Source organism: Suricata suricatta, chromosome 13 (assembly GCF_006229205.1).
Source record: "Suricata suricatta isolate VVHF042 chromosome 13, meerkat_22Aug2017_6uvM2_HiC, whole genome shotgun sequence".
NCBI lineage: Eukaryota > Metazoa > Chordata > Mammalia > Carnivora > Herpestidae > Suricata > Suricata suricatta.
The window spans coordinates 26,813,038-26,836,628 of NC_043712.1; the positions used below are offsets into that span (position 1 = coordinate 26,813,038).

The following is a 23,591-nucleotide window of genomic DNA, read 5'->3' on the forward strand; positions in this document are numbered from 1 at the left end:
CTATGAACATTGGGGTACATGTGCCCTTATGCATAAGTACTTCTGTATCCCTTGGGTAAATCCCTATCAGTGCTACTGCTGGGTCATAGGGGAGTTCTACTGTTGATTTTTTGAGAAACCTCCACACTGTTTTCCAGAGCGGCTGCACCAGTTTACATTCCCACCAACAGTGTAGGAGGGTGCCCGTCTTTCCACATCCTCGCCAGCATCTATAGTCTCTTGATTTGTTTATTTTAGCCACTCTGACCAGCGTGAGGTGGTATCTCAGTGTGGTTTTGATTTGTATTTCCCTGATGATGAGTGATGCTGAGCATCATTTCATGTGTCTATTGGCCATTTGGATGTCCTCTTTGGAGAAGTGTCTATTCATGTCTTCTGCCCATTTCTTCACTGGATTATTTGTTTTTTCGGGTGTGGAGTTTGGTGAGTTCCTTGTAGATTTTGGATACTAGCCCTTTATCTGATATGTCATTTGCAACTAACTTTTCCCATTCTGTCAGTTGCCTTTTAGTTCTATTGATGGTTTCCTTTGCCGTGCAGAAACTTTTTGTCTTGATGAGGTCCCAACAGTTCATTTTTGCTCTTGATTCCCTTGCCTTTGTGGATATGTCGAGTAGGAAATTGCTGTGGCTGAGATCAAGGAGGTTGTTTCCTGCTTTCTCCTCGAGGGTTTTGATGGTTTCCTGTCTCGCATTCAGGTCCTTCATCCATTTTGAGTTTATTTTGTGTATGGTGTAAGAAAGTGGTCTAGTTTCATTCTTTTGTATGTTGCTGTTCAGTTCTCCCAGCATCACCTGTTAAAGAGGCTGTCTTTTTTCCATTGGATAGTCTTTCCTGCTTTGTCAAAGATTAATTGGCCATACATTTGTGGGTCCAATTATGGGATCTCTATTCTATTATACTGGTCTATGTGTTTGTTTTTGTGCCAATACCATACTGTCTTGATGATGACAGCTTTGTAGTAGAGGCTAAAGTCTGGGATTGTGATGCTTCCCATTTTGGTTTTCTTCTTTAAGATTAGTTTGGCTATTCGGGGGTCTTTTGTGGTTCCATACGAATTTTAAGATTGTTCTAGCTTTGAGAGGAATGCTGGTGCAGTTTTGATTGGGATTGCATTGAATGTATAGGATTGCTTTGGGTAATAATGACATTTTAACAGTGTTTATTCTTCTGATCCATGAGCATGGAATTTTTTTCCATTTCTGAGTCATCTTCAATTTCCTTCATAAGTTTTCTATAGTTTACATCATACAGATCTTTTGCATCTTTGGTTAGGTTTATTCCTAGGTATTTTATGGTTTTTTGTGAAGTTGTGAATGGGATCAGTTTCTTGATTTCTCTTTCTGTTGCTTCATTATTGGTGTATAAGAATGCAACTGATTTCTGTGCATTGATTTTGTACCCACTGCCTTTGCTGCATTCAAGGATCAGTTGTAGTTGGCTTCTGGTGGTGTTGATCGGGTTTTCCATGTAGAGTATCATGTCATCTGCGAAAAGTGAAAATTTGACTTTGTCTTTGCCAATTCTGATGCCTTTTATTTCCTTTTGTTGTCTGATTGCTAATACTAGGACTTCCAGCACTACATTAAACAACAGTGATGAAAGTGGACACCCTTGTCATGTTCCTGATCTTGGGGAAAGCTCTCAGTTTTCCCCATTGAGGATGATACTAGCTGTGAACTTTTCATAAAGGGGTTTTTTGATGTTTAAGTAAGTTCCTTTTATCCTGACTTTCTTGAGGGTTTTTACTAGGAAAGATGCTGTATTTTCTCAAATGTTTTTTCTGCATCTATTGACAGGATCATATGGTTTTTATCTTTTCTTTTGTTAACGTGATGTATCACATTGTTGGATTTGCTGATATTGAACCAGCCCTGTCACCCAGGAATGAATCCCACTTGATCATGGAGGATAATTCTTTATATATGCTGTTGAATTCTATTTGTGAGTATCTCATTGAGGAATTTTTCATCTGTATTCATCAAGGATATTGGCCTGTAGTTCTCTTTTTTTGCTGGGTCTCCTTCTGGCTTGGGAATCAAAATGATCCTGGTTTTGTAGACTGAGTTCAGAAGTTTTTCTATTTCTTTCTATTTTTTGGAATAGCTTGAGAAGAATGGGTATTATCTCTGCTTTAAATGTCTGGTAGAATTCCCCAGGGAAGCCATCTGGCCAAGGGCTTTTATTTGTTGGGAAATTTTTGATAATTGATTCTATTTCTTCACTGCTTCTGGGTCTGTTCAGATTTTCTCTCTCTTCCTATTTGAATTTTGGTGTTGTGTGTGTGTTTAGGAATTTGTCCATTTCTTCTCAATTGTCCCATTTGTTGGCATATAATTTTTCATAGTATTCCCTGATATTTGCTTGTATTTCTGACAGATTGATTATAATAGATTCATTTTCATTTGTGATTTTGTCTATTGGAGTGCTCTCTTTTTTCTTTTTGAGAAGCCTGGCTAGAGGTTTATCAATTTTGTTTATTTTTTCCAAAAACAACTCTTGGTTTCATTGATCTGTTCAGCTGTCGTTTTGGATTCTATATTGTTTATTTCTGCCCTGATCTTAATTAGTTCTCTTCTTCTGCAGAATTTGGGGTGCTCTTGCTGCTCTGCTTCTAGTTCCTTTAGGTATGTTGTTAGACTTTGTATTTGTGCTACTCCTAGTTTCTTGAAAAAAGGCCTAGATTGCAATCTACTTTTCTCTAAGGACTTCCTTTGCTGCATCCCAGAGTTTGGATTGTTGGATTTCCATCTTCCTTTTTTTCCACATATTTTTAAAAATTTCTTCTCTAATTGCCTGATTGGCCCATTTGTTCTTTAGTAGGGTGTTCTTTAACCTCCATGTTTTTGGAGATTTTCCAGACTTTATCCTCTGATTGATTTCAAGTTTCATAGCATTGTGATCTGAAAGTGTGCATGGTATGATCTCAGTTCTTTTCTATTTATTGAGGGCTGTTTTATGCCCCAGTATGTGGTCTATCTTGGAGAATGTTCCATGTGCACTGTAAAGGAAAGTAAATTCCATAGCCTCAGGATGTAGAGTTCTAAATATATTTCTCAAATCCATCTGTTCCAATGTGTCGTTCAGGTCCATTGTTTCATTAGTGATTTTCTGTCTAGTTGATCTATCCATTGCTGTAAGTGGAGTATTAAAATCCCCTACAATTAGCACATTCTTATCAATAAGATTGTTTCTGTTTGTGATTGTTTATGTATTTGGGTGCTCCCCAGTTCAGTGCATAATTTATAATTGTTACCTCTTCCTGATGGATAGACCCTGTGATTATTAAATAATGCCCTTCCTCATCTTTTGTTACTGCCTTAACTTTAAAGTCCAGTTTGTCCAATATAAGTATGCCTAGTCTGGCTTTTTTTTTGACTTCCAGTCGCATGATAGATATTTATCTCTCCCTTACATTCAATCAGAAGGTGTCTTCAGGTCTAAAATGAGTCTCTTGTAGATAACAAATAGATGGATTTTGTTTTTTTATCCATTCTGCTACCCTATGTCTTTTGATTGGAGCATTTAGGCTATTTACATTCAGTGTTATTATTGAAAAATATGGTGTTAGAGTCATTGTGTTCTCTGTAGGATTCATGCTTGTAGTGGTGTCTTTGGTACCTTGTATTCCTTACAACATTTCCCTCATAGTCTCCCCCTTAGGATTTCTTGTAGGGCTGGTTTAGTGGTGATGAATTCTTTCAATTTTTGTTTATTTGGGAAAACCATTATCTCTTCTTCTATTTTGAATGACAGGCTTGCTGGATAATGGATTCTGCATATTTTTTCTTTTTTTAAAAAACTTTTTAAATGTTTTCTTTAGTTTATTTTTGAGAGACAGAGAGAGACAGCGTGAGCAGGGGAGGTTCAGAGAGAGAGGGAGATACAGAATCCGAAGCAGGCTCCAGTCTCTGAGCTAGCTGTCAGCACAGAGCCCGACATGGGGCTCAAGCGTACAAACTGTGAGATCATGACCTGAGCTGAAGCTAGGCTACTTAACCAACTTAGCCACCCAGGCACCCCAATTCTGCATATTTTTTCTTTTCGTCACATTGAAGATTTCCTGCCATTCCTTTCTGGCCTGCCAAGTTTCAGTAGATAGGTTTGCAACTACTTTGATAGGTCTCCCTTTTTGTCTGTTAGGGCCCTTTTATCCTTTGCTGCTTTCAGAATTCTCTCTTTATCCTTCTATTTTGCCAGTTTCACTATGATATGTTGATTCAAGTTACGTCTGAGGGGAGCTCTCTATGCCTCTTGGGTTTCATATTCTGTTTTATTCCCCAGATTGGGGATGTTCTTGGCTATAATTTGTTCAAGTATGCCTTCAGTGCCTTTCTCTCTTTCTTCTTCTTCAGGAATTCCTATGGTACGGAATTGTTCGGTTTGATTGTATCATTCAGTTCTTGAATTCTCCTTTCATCATTATGGATCAATTTATCTCTCTTTTTCTCTACTTCCTCTTTTTCTATAATTGTGTCTTCTAATTCACTTATTCTCCTCTCTGCCTCTTCAATCCGAGCAGTGGCCACCTCTGTTTTATTATGCATCTCATTTATAGCATTTTTTAATTCATCATAACTATTTTTAAGGTCCATAGTCTTTGTAGCAATAGCTTGTCTGATGTCATCCATGCCTTCTTCAAGCCCAGTTATTATTTTTATGACAATGGTTCTAAATTCTTGCTCTGTTATGTTGCTTATGTCTGTTTTGACCAATTTTGTAGCTGTGACTTCTTCCTGGAATTTCTTTAGAGGAGAGTTCTTCTGTTTCATCATTTTGGCTAGCTTTCTGTCTCTTGTTAGTTGTAAAAGCTTGTTATGGGCTCCGCTCCTGTGAGTATTACTATATTAAAGGAAGTTCCTTGACTGTCCAGGGGCTGTCCATTCAGGAAGTGTTCTTTTAATGGTGTTGCTTAGCCTCTCCTGTTGTGACTCTGGTTATGTTATTTCCCTACTCGTAATGATAATTGGGACTTTCCACCATGTGTACTTTGGCTTGTTTTTTGAGGTATCCCTGGAAAGGAAAATAGACAAAGAAACAGGGAACAAAAGCACACAAAGGTACAAACAAATCAAACAAGCAAACTGAAGGGGGGCAAAAAAAGACAAAGGACAGTTTAAAAGCAGAAACCAGAGATCCAGAGACAAAGAACAGGGTGGAGGCAGTATTGATGGAAGAGCATATACAAAGAGAGAAATGACGGGGGGAGGAGAAAGAGAAATTGAACTTTGACCAGGCAGATAGACTAAAAGGCTTAATTGGATAATATGGCAGGAGGTAGGGAGAGAAAAGAAAAACAAACAAACAAAAACGAAGATAATGGTACCCTGAGAAACTTATAGTCTGATTATTTCAGAGAGAGAGAGAAAGGAAGATAACAATGGAGGTATAGAATATGTATCAAGAGAATGGATTAGGTATGACTGTTTAAGCAAATGTATAACCAGAGTGCCCAGTCCAGCTGAGGGGAGAGATAAGAATGAAATAAAGAAGAATATATCTGAATAGCAATAAATGATCTAGAATTAACCATGGTAATACATCAATGCTGGTGTTGGGTGAGGGGCTGTCTGTTTCCTCAGCATCTATCCAGCTCTGGTAACAAAGTAGCTATGCAATGCAAATGGGCATGGTTTGGTGTAGGCGGGTCTCCCCTTCACTTTGGGGCATGCTGGCTGCTCCCTGAGGCTGAGCCTTGGTGGCTCTGGGGAGAAAAAGGCGGACCCCCTGTCCCTTCTTGAACCAAGCATTGCAAATCACTCTTTTGGGTCCCATCTCACTGTGCAGCAGGCGCAGCCAAGGTGGGTAGTGTTCTGTGTCCCGCCTCCAGCCTTGTTTCCAGCACTTACTCCTTGTGCAATAATGATATCACCGGAAATGTTATCCTGGAAGTTCAGACCGGGGCCCTTCCTAGCCAGGGATCAAGTAGGAGAACAGTTTCTCCTGATGCCAATTGAGTCCCTTGCATATAGTCTGTACCGGAGGGAATTTCTGGGCCTGGGGCACCCAGCCCAAAGAAGCCTCCACAGTTAGAGATAGTATCTCTTTCCAAATGCCCTGTGGTTAGAGATGGGGTGATAGGATCCCTCTCTGTCCCAAGCCCAGTATTTTCTCTTCTCCAGGGACAGCTCTATGAGCAGTTTCAGTTGCTCTTTTCCCTTCGTCTGTCCGCAGCGGAGGCTCCCTCCCTGCCATGCTTCCATGTCCTGGCCCGTTTTTATCTTCCTCAATTCTCAATCACGCACTTATGAGGCTGTCTTCTTGGTAGACTCTGTCTCGTTTCTTCCCAGACTCTCGTGGTTCAATGTTTGGCTTCAGCCCTTCTTTGTTTTATAGATACAGGCGGGAAGTACAGAACCGCCTACTTCTCTGCCATCTTGCCCTCCACGCTATTTTATCCATCCCTCACCTGTTCTTAATGTATTAGAACTATCCAGAGAAATTGGGCTTGGTAAAATTTGTAACTACTCTACTCATTCAGTCTTCACATATCTTTAGATTTTTCCATTTCCTCTTTTTATAACTCTTTGAATTAGATTCTTAGTGTATTAGTTTTTCAATCTTTCTTATTTTCCAGTATGTGTATTTAAGACTGTAAATCCCTTCATCTCACCAATTTTGATATTCATGTTATCATAAAGTTATATATATGTTGAAATTTCATTCATGACTTTTTTTGATCTATCAGTTATTTAAAAATATGTTTCAAAATTTCCACATTTAAAAGACATTTTTTTGGGTTTCTTTTAATATTGATTTATTTTAATCTTATTTATGTCATCTCATCTCTTCTCCTTTTACCTCTTTTCCAGTTAGTTAAAATACAGTGTTATATTACTTTCATGTGTACAATATAGTGAGTCAACAATTCCATACAATTCCATACATTCATCATGACTAATGCAGTTCTTAATCCCCATCATCTATTTTATCCATCCCTCACCTACCTCCCCTTTGACAACCATCAGTGTGTCTCTATAGTTAGAAGTCTATTTCTTGGTTTGTCTCTCTCTCTGTCTCTCTGTTTCTCTCTCACTTTTTTAAAATTTTGGTTATTTGTTTTGTTTCTTAATTCCACAGATGAGTAAGATCATATGGCATTTGTGTTTCTCTGACTGGCTTATTTTGCTTAGCATTATACTCTCCAGCTCTACCCATGTCATTCATTGCAAATGGCAAGATTTCATTTTTTATGGCTCAATAATATTCTATGATACAAGTTTATATATATGCAAGTATGTGTGTATATATACGTATGTGTATGTATATATTATATATGTATATTATATATACTATGTAATGCTACAATAAATGTAGGGTACATGTATCCCTTTGAATTAGTGTTTTTGTCTTTGCAAGAGTAAATACCCTTTATTTATGGATTATAGGGTAGTTCAGGTTTTGATTTTTTGAGGAACATCCATACTGTTTTCCAGAGTGACTACACCAGTTTACATTCCCTCCAACCAGTGCACCATTGTCCCTTTTTCTCTACGTTCTTGCCAACACTTGTTGTTTCTTGTGTTTTTGATTTTAGCCTTTCTGACCCATGTGAGGTGACATGTCATTGTGGTTTTTATTTGCATTTTCCTGATGATGAGTGGTGTGGAGCACCTTTTGATTTGTCTGTTGGTCCCCTGGATGTCTTCTTTGGAGAAATATCTGTTGATGTCTTCTACCTATTTTTAAACTGGATAACTTGATTTTTGGGTGTTGAGTCATAGAGGTTCTTTATATATTTTGGATACTAACCATTTACTGGGTATGTCATTTGCAAGTACCTTTTCCCATTTAGTAGATTACCTTTTCATTTGTTGATGATTTTCTTCACTGTGCAGAAGCTTTTTATTTTGATATAGTCCCAATAGTTTAGTTTTGCTTTTATTTCCCTTATCTCAGGATGTCTAGATGTGACAACCAATGTCAGAGAAATTACTGCCTATGCTCTCTTCAAAGATTTTTATGGATTCCTGCCTCACATTTTGATCTTTAATGTATTTTGAGTTTTTTATTGTGCATGGTAAAAAAAAAAAAGTCCAGTTTCATTCTTTTGCATATAGCTGTCCCGTTTTCCCAACACCATTTGTGAAGAGACTTTTCCCGACTGCATATTGTCTATTTTTTTGTTGCGACTTGCTTCTTTTTCTAAACATCTACAGTTCTATAAGCATTTTATTAAATTTAAAAATGTTCTCTACTGTTTGAGTGCAGGGTGTCACAGACACACATGTATGATTGCCATAATTTTTTCAAGTGTTTGTTTAACTTAACACAATCTCTATTAATATCTTTACAATCCTCCTGAATAATACCAATGACCTTAAAATGTTGATCTCTTATTTCTGACTCTCCCATCATCTTCTGTATTATTTGTGTCTAAGATTTCACTTTTACCTTGTTTTGAAGACCCTCAGTTGCGAGTGCTGTTTCTTGCTCTCCCTTCTCTTTCACTCTCGTTTATAGTGACAGTTCGGATTCACTCACATAGTTACCAGTTTCTTTATTTGATATTGTTTGTTTCATTCCATTTCCTTCACCTAGGAACAATTTCTTGTCTGTGTGGAAAAAAAAAATCTCTTAGTTTTTTCTAAAACTATCTTCATTTTTGCCTCTTGGAAGATAGTTTAATTTACTACAAAATTTACATTTTCAACTATTTTGCTTGAACAGTTTGGAGATTGATTTCATTGACTTTGGGCTTCTATTCTCACTGATGTCATTTTTAGTCTATTCTTAACTTTGAAGCATTTGAGAAAAATAAATGTTTTATGATGTTAAGATAGAATAAGATCTATCTTATTAAGAACAATAATTGTTCCATTTTAGAGTAACATTAATATGTATTCTTTGTGGAAAGCATCATGACATTCTTAGACCAACTTCATAGTTCCTTTCAGGTACTCATTTTACCACTATATTATGCTTAATTATAAACATGTTTATACCTTCATTATATATTAATTTAAAAAGTGATTTCCTTTCTTGTAATGTCACACTTTTAAAAAAATACTAAATTCAAACCACTTTTTATAAGTTTTAGATTTTGAAATTTAAGTGCACCTGCTGAGTAATACTTTAAAAATCTAAACTATTATACACACAGAAGAACAGAGAGGAAGATATCTTGTGCAACATCTATATAGAGAGCCTTATTCTAGGGATTAAAATTTTCCTTTTTATAATGGAAAAAGAAAGAAGCACATTTTGGGTTTCCTAATTTGACATCTTGGAGGAGAAATTTATGCTAATGTCATACCTATTAAAACATAATGTGTTTTGCACACTCTATACATCACATATATTCCTAGGACTTGGAATGATTATAATAAGACAAGTATTTTTAAAATGTAAAATTTCCTAGGCTAATTTCAACTTAAGAAATAAATACTCCCTTAAAATCTATTTTGCCTTGTACCTTTTTATAATTATTTTGTCTCTTTTATAATTATTTGTCTCTTTTTAACTGGATATTTTCAATTTTTTTGGCTTATGTCCCTGAATTTTAATCTCCTGTATGAAAAATTAGGGCATTAAACACAATATCTAAGTGTACAGACATTTATTTAGTTATGAAGACATACTTTGATTCTGAACCAAGATCATTATGATATAGTACTTGTAATTGTTGTGACTGATTTGCTTCAATAGTTTCTTGCATGTGTTCAGTCTCTGACTTGTGTACTTATACTGTCTTTCAAAATGCTATGAAATTTAATCCTTTTGTTGAGAAGCATAAAGTTTATTTTCAATAGTCCTTTTTGCTACTAATACCAATAGCATTTACTATATCGAGTAATGTCTCATTTTCCACTTTTAGATAATGTTATGCATGACAGCATATACATTAACCTTTATATTCAGTAATTACCAGAATTTTTATTATAATACAGTCACTCTTAATGTATGTTATCTTTAACATATAGTGCCTCACATTACAATCATTGTTTGTCTCACATATGGCATGAATATAAGCAGCATAGAAAAGAAATAGTTCAGGGGTGCCTGGGTGGCTCAGTTGGTTAAGCGTCCGGCTTCGACTCAGGTCATGATCTCACAGTTTGTGAGTTCCAGCCCCGCGTCAGGCTCTGTGCTGACAGCTACCTCAGAGCCTGGAGCCTGTCTTCAGATTCTGTCTCCCTCTCTCTCTGACCCTCCCCTGCTCACGCTGTCTCTCAAAAATAAATAAAAAACATTAAAAAAAATTTAAAAAAAAGAAAAGAAAAGAAATAGTTCAGCCATTGTTTGATGAACTTCAACTTCTTAATTTCAAAACAAAAATGTCCTGGGAAATGTGAGTGATTATTTAACTTAACTCATTAACTCATTTAAGAAAAGAAGTGTTATTTATTTTTTCTTCCCTTTCTTTCTCCTTCCCCTTGCATCCATCCCCCAGGAGTAGCAACTGAAATCCTGACAAGAGTTCAGTATAGGAAATTAAATTTCACAGGGACCATTAAAATTTATTTTTAATTTCTCTCTTGGAATAGTTGTAAATAACCTATTAAAAAGTTTTGCCTCTTAAAAGTAGAACTTGTTCCTAAATTAATTTTAAGAGAACTTATAATGACCATATTTTTTTATCCAGTTTCTATTGTTGCCTCATTCTCTGATACATGTATTCAAGAGCTGTATTCTGACAGACTTCATATAATCTTTTCTAACTGAATTATGAAAAATTTCAAACAAAGCAAAACTGAAATAATTTTACTTTGAACAGCATACTACTAGATTTTACCACCAACATTTTGTTAGATTTGCTTATTTCTATATGTATATTCATCTCTTTATTCCTCCACTAAATCCATGTCACTTTTGGATGTATTTCAAAATATATCATAGAAATTATTACCCTTTTCCCTAAATACTTCAGTACATGTAAATACTTCATTAGCTAGAGTTTAAAACTATACTTGTTCACAGATCCCTCTTATTTTTTTTTTTTTAATTTATTTTTGAGAGACAGACTGCGCGGGCAGAGGAGGATCAGAGAGAGAGGCAGATACAGAATCTGAAGCAGGCTCCAGGCTCTGAGCTGTCAGCACAGAGCCCAATGCGGGGCTCGAACCCACGAACTGTGAGATCATGACCTGAGCCGCAGCCAGATGCTTAACCAACTAAGCCACCTAAGCGCCCCTCACAGCTCCCTCTAAATTTCAAATATACATACTTTAATATCACAGATCTTAATGTAATATTCATAGTTGTGACAAATGCATGCTTATGTCACTCGAATTACGATCAAGGCATAGAAAATAAAATAATCTTAGAAAAGATCCCTCATGCCCCGATCTAGTAGATACTTGCCTTTATCCCTCCCCCACATAGACAGCCACTGTTCAGATTTTAAAAATACCACTGGTCAATTTTTAACAGTCTAGAACTTTGTATGTGGTGTTCTAAAAACAACACTCTGGCTGCTGTGCAGAGAATAGATTGTTATTAGACTAGGGATATGATTTGGAAAGCCATTGTAGTATCTTAAGTGAGATGATGGTAGTTTTGAACGAGAGTGCTAACGATAGATGTGATCAGAGTCAGAGTAATATTTTTAACAGTTCTACAATTTTAATATGTACTTTCCTCTAAACAGCACTTTGGCTGCTGTGCAGAGAATAGATTGTAGTAGAACAAAAGTAGAACAGGGATGTGATTTGGAAAACCACCTAGATTCTTAAGTGAGATGATGGTAGTTTGAACTAGAGTGCTAATGAGAGATGTGGTCAGAGTCAGAGTAAATATTGTAGAGTTGGTAGGATGGGTGGTGGATTGGATGGGGGTGTATGGCATTGCCAGTGCCTGAGATGGAAAAGATGAGGAGAAATAGTTTGGGGATGGGAAAAATAAAATTTCTGTTTTGGACAGAAATGCCTATTAGATCTCAGGACATATATAGAAGTCCCTTTTCTATAAATCAGTATCTTTTGATTTTTGTCTTGTCAAAGTATAAGCCCAATAAACGAAGTAAGATTATATGCATGTATAAGTTACATAGACTCTGCTTGATCTTTTACAGTCAAATATCTGAAGCCTAAAATGAACAAAACCTTATATAAGACAGAGGGAATGTTGTTTTAACCAAGATTATTGCTAGTTGTAGGTATCACTTATAAACGTCATGCTGCCCACATTGTATGAAAAGAAAATTCTGTTTTAAAAATTAATATACTTTATGCAAAAAGCAAAATACAAAACATTTAATCTATTGATTAAAGCCCACTCTGTTAGTATTTGTAGGATTATTAAGACAGTAATTCACAGATTCTGCTTTTAATGAACTTTCATTAAAAACACCTTTGTATTATGTACATAATCAAAGGGAATACATCTCCACATAATAAATACCCCAAAGTTTAAGAAGATTGCTATAGGAATTTAACTTGGTGGAAGAAAAGGTGGAGTCTTGTTAGCATGATAATGAAAGGCTTTAATCAGAGGAGACATTTTTTGCAGGGCACTTTGAATTTTTATAGATAGGTTAAAATGAGGACAATTTAGATGGAGAGAATGGCAGCAGTAAAGATATAGAGCGAGCAGTCCTAAGGATTAGTGATGCAATGGCAAATCAGCTTTGTTCATTTGTTCATGAATCTATAATGTCAAATAAATGCCTCTTCTTCTAGTCACCAAGGCCCTAAAATAAATATTACTTGTATCTTGCCCTCAGGGAACTCACAGTCTATTAGAGGAGACAGACATGTATGGGAAAGGCTAAGGGGAGTGTGTATATTATTCATTACATGGTATTATCCAAGCACTGAATAAAGGATGTTGCATTTTTTTTCTTATTCAATACTCATAAAACCTTCCACTATTTAGGGACTGAAATCCACATTTTATGTCAGGACAAATGGAGACTCTGATATAATTTTTAATCTTAATGTGGAGAATTAAGAGTTTATAACAATGCTGTGTGGTTTTTTTTGTTTGTTTATTTTTAACCATGTCAAATCAAATAAATAAAATACACTGTAACAAGAAGTTTAATAATCATACATTTAAAAATCTATAGAAGAATGGAAGAGGAAGGGGAAGAAACAGTTTCTTCCTGGAGGAGCTGATGAAATGGAGAAAAAATGATGTTTGTGAAATGTGATGAAAATAAGAGGTGACCAATTAGGACCAAAATTTTTAACTTGAAATTTTAACAACAGTTTCTATAAAACACAGACTCCAGTTTCTTCTTCCAAAATCCACCATTTCTCCAAACCCCTTGTCCTCAGAGGACACATTCCATCTTACTTGAAAGAGGCTATTGTGATCAAGGAAGGGTGAGATGCAGAAAAGACAGGGAGAAAACAGCAGGAAGATGGGTACTGGGTAATGGGGGAAGGAGACACTTCAGAGCAGTTGTGGGCCATAATGCAAATGGAGATTTTGCTATGGTATTGCAGGTTTTTAAGAAACTCAAATGGGGGTGGGGCACCTGGGTGATTCAGTCCTTTAAGTATCAGACTTTGGCTCAGGTCAGGATCTCATAGTTCTTGAGTTCTAGCCCCATGTAGGGCACTGTGCTGACAGCTCTGAGCCTGCTTTGTCTCCCTTTTTCTGCCCCTCCCCTCCTCACACTCTGTCTTTATAAAAAATAAATAAACATTAAAGAATAAAAAGAAAAAGAGTGTGTTGATATGTATTACACAAACAGAATATATCACTCAAGGTGCTTGTTTAATGGACTTCAGTGTTCTAAATTATTGCTGATAATGAATCACTGGTTTTTAAAAACTTCCTGAAGTTCTTTTCTTGGCTCTAAAAGTAGAAGCTTCAGTCTTCTTTTGGGGTAAGCTCACACTCCATTTTGAGCAGGACCATACTGAAGAATGCTTGGACTTAAGTGTCCATTCATTTTTATTGAGAGAAGTGCTGATTCATATGGAAGAAGGAAATGAATAGACACTGTCAGTGTTGTAGCAGGACAGGAGCTAATGAGGAAAATGGACATAAGAAGGCCCATGTGAAGGGGGATGGCTAGTAGGTACCGAGAACAGTAGTATTTAATACTGATGTATTTTTCTTCATGATCTTAGTCCCTTTAGGTTATATTCAAGCTTAAATAAAAGTGTTAAACATATGGTCTTTTGAATGTGGATATGGAGGAGACTTATGTTTATTCTTTGCAGGCAAAATGTACTGTTGAGAGCTTGACTCAGAGATATACAAGACTACCAGAGAAGAATGATAGAAAATTTTGTTTTATTTATTTTTTTACATTTATTTATTTTTGAGAGTGCACAAGTGGAAGAGGGGCAGAGAGAGAGAGAGAGAGAGAGAGAGAGGCACAGAGGATTAGAAGCAGGCTCTTTGTTGACAGCAGCAAGCCCAGTATGGGGCTTGAAGTCACCAACTGTGAGATGGTGACCTGAGCCAAAGTCGGACACTCAGCCAACTGAGTCACCTACATGCCCCTAGAAAAGTAGAATAGTCTGGCATAAAGTGAAAACCAGAGACTAAGAAAATAGATATACTCCTCAGAAATAATTGGGGAGGTGACTGGAATGTGTGTAGGCACACAGAATAGAAATTATTTACTTGTTAAAGGAAGGAGAGCCCCTGAAGGCTGGAGACCTTGGGGCCACGTAGGTAATATATCCTCATATATTTTACCTTAAAAATATGAGTGGTCAGGAGTCTGGTTGGCTCAGTTGGTTAAGCATCTGACTTCGGCTCAGGTCATGATCTCATGGTTCGTGGGTTCGAGTCCCGTGTTGGGCTCTGTGCTCATAGCTAGCTCAGAGTCTGGAGCCTGTCTTCAGATTCTGTGTCTCCTTCTCTCTCTGACTCTCCCCTGCTTGCATTGTCTCTCTCTATCTCTCAAAAATAAATAAAAAATTAAAAAAATTAAAAAATATATGAGTGGTGAGGGGGTACAAAGAAATACTTTAGTTGGGACTGTATAATTGTTGAGTGATGAAAATCCAATTCACACTTTTTTTTATAAAAAGGTAATTTATTGATTCATGTAACTAAAAAGAATAATTGTGAACTGACTGTAGGCACAGCTGCATCAAGGAGTTAAAATAACCAGGACACACACACTGTCCCTCCTTCTGTCAACACCTCTTTGCCTCTCAGATAGACTCCCTGCACTTGCTGATAAAGATTGGCTCCAATGGTACATTTTATCAATTGAGCAATCTTAGCAGGAAGAGTGCCTCTTAGTCTGAGACAGCATTCTTAGGTTGAGTCTGATTAGCCTGGCAGAACTCACCTCCTATGCTGAATGAATTACTGTAACCAGAGGGATTTGCTTTAATTGCCTATTCCTTTGTTTCAAATGGTACCACTATTTCCAGAGGTCAGCTCCCTCCAGCACACACAGACTCAGAGGGAGGCACTGTTGAATGTCAAAAGAAAAGGTACATTTTTCTTTTTTCACCAGAAGAGGGGATACTAGACAATAAAACAATAGATGTCCAGTTTAAACTGAGAAAGGAGACCAGAACAGAAGGAAAGTGGAGTAACAAAGTAGATGGAGAAGGGGAAAGAAAAATAAGAGGGAATATGGAAGAGAATAGAGAATAAAACAAGGATGAGATAGAAGAAAGCAGAGAGGAGAGAGATTTATCTTGAGGAAAAGCCATGTGCCCTGTATGGGACCAAATGGCAAAGCCGCGTATAACTAGAAACTGTAGTCTAGATACTATTCAGAAGGCTTACCTTAGACTTCTGTTTTGAAAAGAATGTAAATCTTATATTTGGACTTATGAGAAGATTAGTTCTCTTAATACTGGTTTCTGTGACTTTGTGAGCACAGAAGATCTAATCTGGTCTCAACACTGAGGGTATCACATGCTTTAAGACCTTTTATATTTTCCATAGACGCAGGTGTCTGCTCAGGACTTTCTTCACAGCCTCTTTTACCTCTTTATTCCTCAAGCTATAGATGATGGGGTTCATCATTGGGGTTACCACTCCATAAGACATTCCAATGATCTCATCAGATACTTTTGTGTCCTTTGACTTGGGCTTCATGTACATAAAAAGGGCTGAACCATAGAATAAGATAACCACAGTCAGGTGGGCAGAACAGGTAGAAAAAGCTTTCTTTCTCCCTTCAGCAGAATTAATTCTCAGGATGGAAGAGAGGATAAAAACATAGGAAATAAAAATTAACAGCAGAGGAATCACCAATATAATAATACCTGCCACTGTCATGATGAACACGTTCATGGAAATGTCTGCACACACAAGTTTCAGAAGGGCCAGGACCTCACAGGTAAGATGGTCAATGACATTATTCCCACAGAAAGGCAATATCATTGCCATGACTGTTTGCACTAAGGAGTTTAGACAGCCTGTGATCCAGGACCAAGCGGCCATGTGCACATAGAGCACCCTGTGCATGATGATGGGGTACCTCAGTGGGTTGCAGATGGCCACATATCGATCATAGGCCATCATCGCCAAGAGGACACACTCAGTGGAGCCCAACCCAAGGGAGACAACCATCTGCAGAGCACAGCCCATGAAGGAGATAGATTTTCTCTCAGACTTTACTATGATAAGCATCGGGGGAATGGTTGATGATGTGTAGAAGATGTCCAAGAATGAGAGGTTCCTGAGGAAGAAGTACATGGGGGTGTGGAGGCGAGAATCCAGTATGATGATGACAATGAGGAGGCTATTTCCCAGCAGGATTATCACATACATGATGAGGCAGAGCGTGAACAGAAGAAGCTGGAGCTCTGGGTATTTGGAAAGTCCCACCAGAAAGAATTCAGTCACAGTTGAAGAATTCCCCATGTTCATGTGTCCACATCACATTCAAGTTTTAGAAAAGGAGAAGTTTCAGGGAAATTTAAATTTCTGATGTAGATTTATCAAATAACTTTCCCTTCCATTATTTTCTTTATCCTTGGGAGGAGTTGTTGAGAAGAAAGTTGTGAAAGAGGAATAACTGTCTTTCTGTTCAGAAAAGGTCCCAGATGAGTGAGGATACTTTCTAATCCAGGGTGAATAAGAGAAAGCAAACACAGCAACTTCAACAAAAACAATCATTACACTAAGCCTGTCTTAATCCCCTTTCGCTATATCCCCCACTGATGGTGTCAAGGAAGGATTATTGGGCAGATTTGCTTCACAGTAATCTTCATTAGCCCCGTCCCCCCCAAATGACATCCTAACAGAGACATACAATCTAAGGAAAAACAATGTGCTTGGTACACAACACAACTTCATGGATAGTCTCTAACTCCATCTTCTACCAAACTGTCATCCCTAAGTTCCTCTACTGTAGAAATTCTGAAGCCACTACTAATACTCTCAATGCTATGAAATGGACATGCTCAATTTCTTTTACTTTCCTGAAAATACTGCATACCCTTTTTTTCTTTATGCTTTTGTGTATGCTGTTCTGTTAAGCTGGAAGGACCTCTCCTAACTTAGATAGTACCTTCTCTGGCAAAGGTTGTTTGCCTCCGAATCTAAGTAGGGTCCTGATTATGTGTTGTCACTGAACCCAGTGCTTTCCATTCTACTAGTATTCTTCACTTACTCATTTATTCAACACGTTCTATACCATATGTACTGTGATGTGTAATAGGGGTCTCATTTGAGTACTAGATTTTCAAAATTGGCATTGAATCCAGAATGCTTATGATAGTTATTTTATGCTTTTAAGAAACAAATAATGTGCTTTATAATATGTTCCAGTGTGAAAAAGTTGTGGAACACTTTACAAAATATTTTATCAAACTATAATTGCCTTTTTACCCAAAATTGTCAGAGAAAAACTATGATCAATCCCATTTATGAATGCATATGTAATGAATAAAAAGTGTATCCAAGTTACATACACTTTTTTTATTAAAGCATGAAATTGTAAATTAATGCTTGGAAATTGAGAAATAGAATATTATTATGTAACTAGATGCCAAAAAGCAATAATAGAACATAACATCATTTTTTGAAAAAACCTCTTAGTAGTCTAGACCTATGGGGATAAATCACTAAGATGATAAAGATTATCTCTTTTAAACCATTGGTCAACATAATTTCAAATGGTGAGATGCTGGAGATATTTCCCTAAAAGTCATTCAAAGTTCAAAGATTCATCATTATTATTACTTGACATTGCCTCTCCCACCATTCATTAGTAGAATAGGAAAACAAATAAATGGCATTGCATGTAATATTATATGTCACGTTCAATCGTTTTTTTTTTTTTTTTGGGCCTGGGAATACTTTATTTTACTTATTTTTTAATAGTTTATTGTGAAATTGGTTTCCATATAACACCCAGTACTCTTCCCCACAAGTGCCCTTTCATTCTTAATAAGTGTTATAATTTTTTCTCTAAGATGCTGACATCCTGGCATGTTGTGGTTATGATATACACATGAGAACACAAAATGTCACATGTAATATCACAAGTGCAAATTGTAGTCTTGAGGAGAGCTAAGGATAAGGGACAATGCTCATGATATAGTATTACAAGAAGAAAAAGACATTTGTTAATAACATAAATGGTTACCATATGTATATGTATATATATCTGTACATCTATATCTACATATCTATAAACATATAAGGATATAAAAATATATCTGGCTCCAAAATGTTAACTTAGTTTCTTCTAGACTATGGGAATTGGGGCATTAACAACTTTTTTCTATTCTTTATGTTTTCCAAATAATTCTTAATTAACCTATATTTTATGGTTATAAATATCAGAAATAATACTTTCAAATTCTTATTAGAAGGGAATAGTGCCTAGGACATCCAGAGACTTTGCCTAGCTTTCTTTAAAACTCAAGTAGGAAATAAAATAGTCCATGGAAAGGAAATTGGACAGGGGCTCTATATTGCTTTATGTTACAGAGACCAATTCAATGCCCTTTAGTGCTCCAACTTCAATCTTAACACATATATCTACCATCAGCAGACATATTGACTTAAGGGTTGGAAAAATGATTCTAGAACTCACTATTTAAATGTGACCAAGCTTAGTGGTGCAGAAAGGATGCAGTATAAATATTCTAATAGTATCACAAGAAAAGGAGGAGATACCTGGTGTGTAGGAAGAAGCATAAGAATCTTCTGCTACCTATATATTTTTTCTTTCTGTTCTAAGGAGGTAGAATTTCAGTTTTTTATTCTCCAGGTTTTGTTCATCTCATTCCAAAGGCCAGCTCATTAGATATGTCCTCACCATTGGCCATCATCTGTGGAAAGAAAGGAAACTGCTTGAGGATTATGGATTGTGAAGCGTTCACCCTTTTCTCCCATGTTTACCAGTAGAAGAGAGGAGGAGTTTGTAAAGCACAAGTACTTACCTCTACTCTCTGATTTTAACTCAAGGAACATTTTGAAACACAGCACGGCACACTAAATATTACATCTATATCCTGTACCCAGTTTTTCCTACTGTTTATGAAGCACCTTTGTTCTGTGTAGTACAACACCTCTGGCAGGAGATCCCAAATGCTTGCTCAAATATGTGACCCTCTAGGAGCTCTGGAAGGTGTTGATAATAAGCAGTACTGGCTGAGTTAGAAATAGGTCCTCTTCTCCATTTTCAGTCTTGAGAATTATCCTGAGGATTTTTCTCACTAACATTACTGTGTGGGTACCAAATCCAATTCTTTGTCACCGGTAGCACAGCTGAAGCTTTAAGCTCTTATCTTGGAGGAGCCCCTGTCTGACCCGGAGGTTTACATCTGAGATTGATTAGAACATGCTATCTAATAATTTCTAGGTTTGTGTCTTGGGAGCCTACCATGCTTCAAGTCCTTTTACCCTTTTGTTCTTATTGCTGGTAAGTTATCTTTATGGAACTGTACTGTATTTTAATTGTAACAACAGTTGTCTTAGAGTCAGGGGCCTAGAGTTCAGTCTTACTCTGTGGCTTGCTAGTTGTACGAACTTAGAGCATTCACTTAACCATCTGCATAATGTAAAATGAGGTAACATTACTTACTTTGTAGATGTTTTGTGAGAGTTAACATAATATACTTAGAAGATCTCAGAACACAGGGAGTGCACAATACATGTTAGTTTATCTGAACTATTAGGCTCCAGTTAAAAATTTTTTCAATGTAAATAAAAACAACTAAAGTGATTTTATAAGTATCCACTATACTTACTTCCCCCAACAGTATCTCATTTTCCAGTGTTTTCACTTCTTTATTAAAAACTTATCAAATACAATATATGATTCAGAATTCCCAACTCCCATGTCTTCTCTCTTTTCCTAGGAAAAACTCTTCCAACTCTGCCTAAGTCTACCTCATTTAATTATCAGTGTAGGATCCTCTGATCCTCCATTCACAGTAGATAGTATGGTTAATTGGGACTACAGCCTTCAAAACAAGGAAGCCATTTTTAAGTACAAGCATGGATCTCTCTAGTCAGCATTCCTTTTTTCTAGTGTTTCACTAATGTTTTTCTGTCTACATACAGAAGTTGCTGCTGTTCTTCGTATTTCGATTAGTTAAAATCTTAGCTGTCTTCTCTTAGCGGTATTAGTCCTGCTCTTAAAACGCACAGAGAAGTATCCCATAGTTCCAGATGACTGCTAGTAGTGGTAAGGGGGCAGATCAAAAATAAAGCTTTCATCTCCAATGGAAATTCATGTTATAACTTTGTGTTGGTAGTCAGTCAGTCTGCCATGGAAGTAGTCTAACCTCTAGGCCCTAAACATTTCCAGAGGGCATACCAGTGGCTGTGGTAGCCAATTTAAATACTCGTCTGTTTTCCTCTAAGAGACTCTGTAATCCCATAAGTGATTTAAGTTGAACCTTAAATCTTGCTGAAGATAATAACCTTTAGATACATTAGAAATAATGTGCAAAAGACCTAAATTGGACCTTACGTATTAAAAGAAATTTTCTTCCTTTAGTTAATTTTTTCTCTGATTATAGAAATGATACCTATTCATTGTGGGATATTTGGGAAATTAAGAAAAGCCTAATGGATAAAATGAATCTACAATTTCAGATAAAACTACTGATATTCTGATTATTTTTATGCATTTATGACATACAGTGAAAACGAATACACATTGCATTTTCTTTTTTATAACTTTCTGTTTAAAATGAATGCATTGTGTGTATTTTCTCATTGTTAGACATTTTTAATGGACACCATAATATTTTTTACATGGTAAATGGATGCAGAGGGAAGCCTGTGAAACAAGTGGAAATGAAATGGTTGTCTGTTAGATTTTTGGCAATTTTCCTTTTTTCTTCTTTCTTTCTTGTTTGCTTTTTGAAGGTACTGACAGTCTTGGAAGACTTTATTTTTTGTGAAAGCCAGTTTTAGTATTTTCATTCTCTCTACATTTATCTTCTTCCAAGCATCACCATAATTGTATAGACTTTAGTTAGGAGAACACTCACTTTAGCAAGGAGACTAGCTCACCTATGATAATTACACCATGATATAAGGGAATGGAAGACATAATTTTAAAAGAGGAACAATTAATTGTACTTTAATTTTATAGCATGTGTTTCATATTTTTCTGTTTTTTTATAGTTGTGAATTTTTTGCATTTTGATATTTTATTTGTCTCAAATTTATTTTCGACACAGTGTGGAGTAGAGTTGTAATCGTTTTTCAGTACAATTAGTTCAATGCCCAGGCACCATTTATTTAATTGTTCATGGGTTTTTTTTCCTGATTGTTAATGCTACTTTATATCGAATGCCAGTTCCTCTGGTATATAATGAAGTTCCATATACACCCATGGTATTTCTGGATTCTCATTTCGGTTCCTTTGATATACTTGTTTTTACCTGAATCAGTACCGCAGTATCTGATGTACTATAGCTTTCTGATCAATCTTGATATCTGGTATTTCTTGGGCCACAGCACAGTTTTGGCTATTCTTGGCTCTTTACTCTTCCATGAATTTTAGGATCAGCTTGACAAATGTAAAAAATCCTATTTCATTTTGTTTGGAATGGTGCTGAATTTTTAAATTGCTGCAAATTTAGCTTTAAATTCCCTAACATGAGCAAAATAGAGCTTCACAATGTACTTGGGTTTTCTTTTGTGTCCTTCAATAATTTGACATTTTATAGTAATTTTATTATCATTTAGTTTTAAATATTTTGGAATTAAAAATATTTTGGAATTTTTATCAGAATCTATAGTTAGCCTATGAATTATTTAGTAGTATGTTTTCTAATTATCAGAAACAAAAACATTTTGGGAGTGGTTATATTTTCAATATTTATCTGTAATGTATTTTATATTGTGGACAGTTGAGATTAGAATATTATTTTTTGGTATTTATTGAGACTGCTTCTTTCTTAATGTTTTATTGGTTTTTCTATATTTCATTTGGGTTTGAAAATATCCTGTCATGTCTTAATGCGAAGTTTCATATAAGTGTGTGTGTGTGTGTGTGTGTGTGTGTGTATTTTATTCTTTCACTTAAGAATTTAAAGCAGATACTGAATTCTCCCCTTTTTATTGTAGATTTGTCTTTTTCTTATAATTCTGTCATTATTCATAGTGTCTATATTGAAGCTGTGTGGTAAGTTGGATCAACTTCAGGACCATTTTTTCTGTCTGATAAATTTTCTGATAAAGCTTTTTGCTTCAGGGTCCTTCTAGCCTGATTTAATTCAAAGAGTGTATTAGTGTTTCTGTGGTACATATATTTCCATCGCATTACTTTCCATATTTCTGTGTTACATTTTAGGAATTTCTCTTCTAAATAGACTATAACTGGATTGGTCAAATTTACTGCTGGCATGAAAGGTGACTTTTACATTAGAACATAGGTTAATATAATTCTCCAAATTATCCATTGATATCTTCCAACTGGTGCCTTTATACCATTTAATATGAATATTTATGCTTTTGATTCTTATTTTTTTAATCTAAAATATTTTAAATTTTCTCTCCTTTTTTTTAGATTTTTTATTTTTTTATTTTTTATTATTTTTTTAATAATATTTTATTGTCAAATTGTTTTCCATACAACACCCAGTGCTCTTCCCCTTAAGTGCCCTCCACCATCACCACCACCTCTTTTCCCCCCCTCCCCCTTCCCCTTCAACTCTCAGTTCATGTTCAGCATTCAATATTCTCTCAAGTTTTGCATCCCTCTCTCTCCCCAACTCTCTCTCCCTCCTCCGCTCCCCCTGGCTCTCCATTAGGTCTCTGTTGTTTTCCTGCTAGACCTATGAGTGAAAACATATGGTTTCTGTCCTTCTCTTCCTGGCTTACTTCACTCAGCACGACACCCTCAAGGTCCATCCACTTTCCTACAAAGGGCCATATGTCATTCCCTCTCATTGCCATGTAGTACTCCATCGTGAATATATACCACATCTTCTTGATTCATTCGTCAGGTGATGGACATTTAGGCTCCTTCCATGTTTTGGCTATTGTTGACATTGCTGCTATGACCATTGGGGTACATGTGCTCCTATACATCAGCATTTCTGTCTCTCTTGGGTAAATCCCCAGCAATGCTATTGCTGGGTCATAAGGGAATTCTATGGATAGTTTTTTAAGGAACCTCCACACTGTTTTCCAGAGCGACTGCACCAGTTTACATTGCCACCAACAGTGTAAGAGGGTGCCCGTCTCTCCACACCCTCTCCAACATCTATAGTCTCTTGCTTTGTTCATTTTAGCCA

At 36.3% G+C, this 23,591-nt stretch overlaps 1 protein-coding gene and 1 long non-coding RNA gene across 2 annotated transcripts in view; one reads left to right on the plus strand and one right to left on the minus strand.

The window, feature by feature from the left end:
• LOC115276633 overlaps positions 1–23,591 on the plus strand; it is a 44,761-nt gene that overhangs the window by 15,603 nt on the left and 5,567 nt on the right. The window lies entirely within an intron of this gene.
• LOC115276629 (olfactory receptor 13D1-like) lies at positions 15,802–16,746 on the minus strand. Its single transcript, XM_029920687.1, has one exon. It carries the CDS (start codon positions 16,744–16,746, stop codon positions 15,802–15,804), a length of 945 nt encoding a protein of 314 aa, XP_029776547.1.

Bases quoted from the DNA above. Each gene is read 5' to 3' on its own strand.
- LOC115276629 (XM_029920687.1), bottom strand. From the start codon at position 16,746: ATGAACATGGGGAATTCTTCAACTGTGACTGAATTCTTTCTGGTGGGA.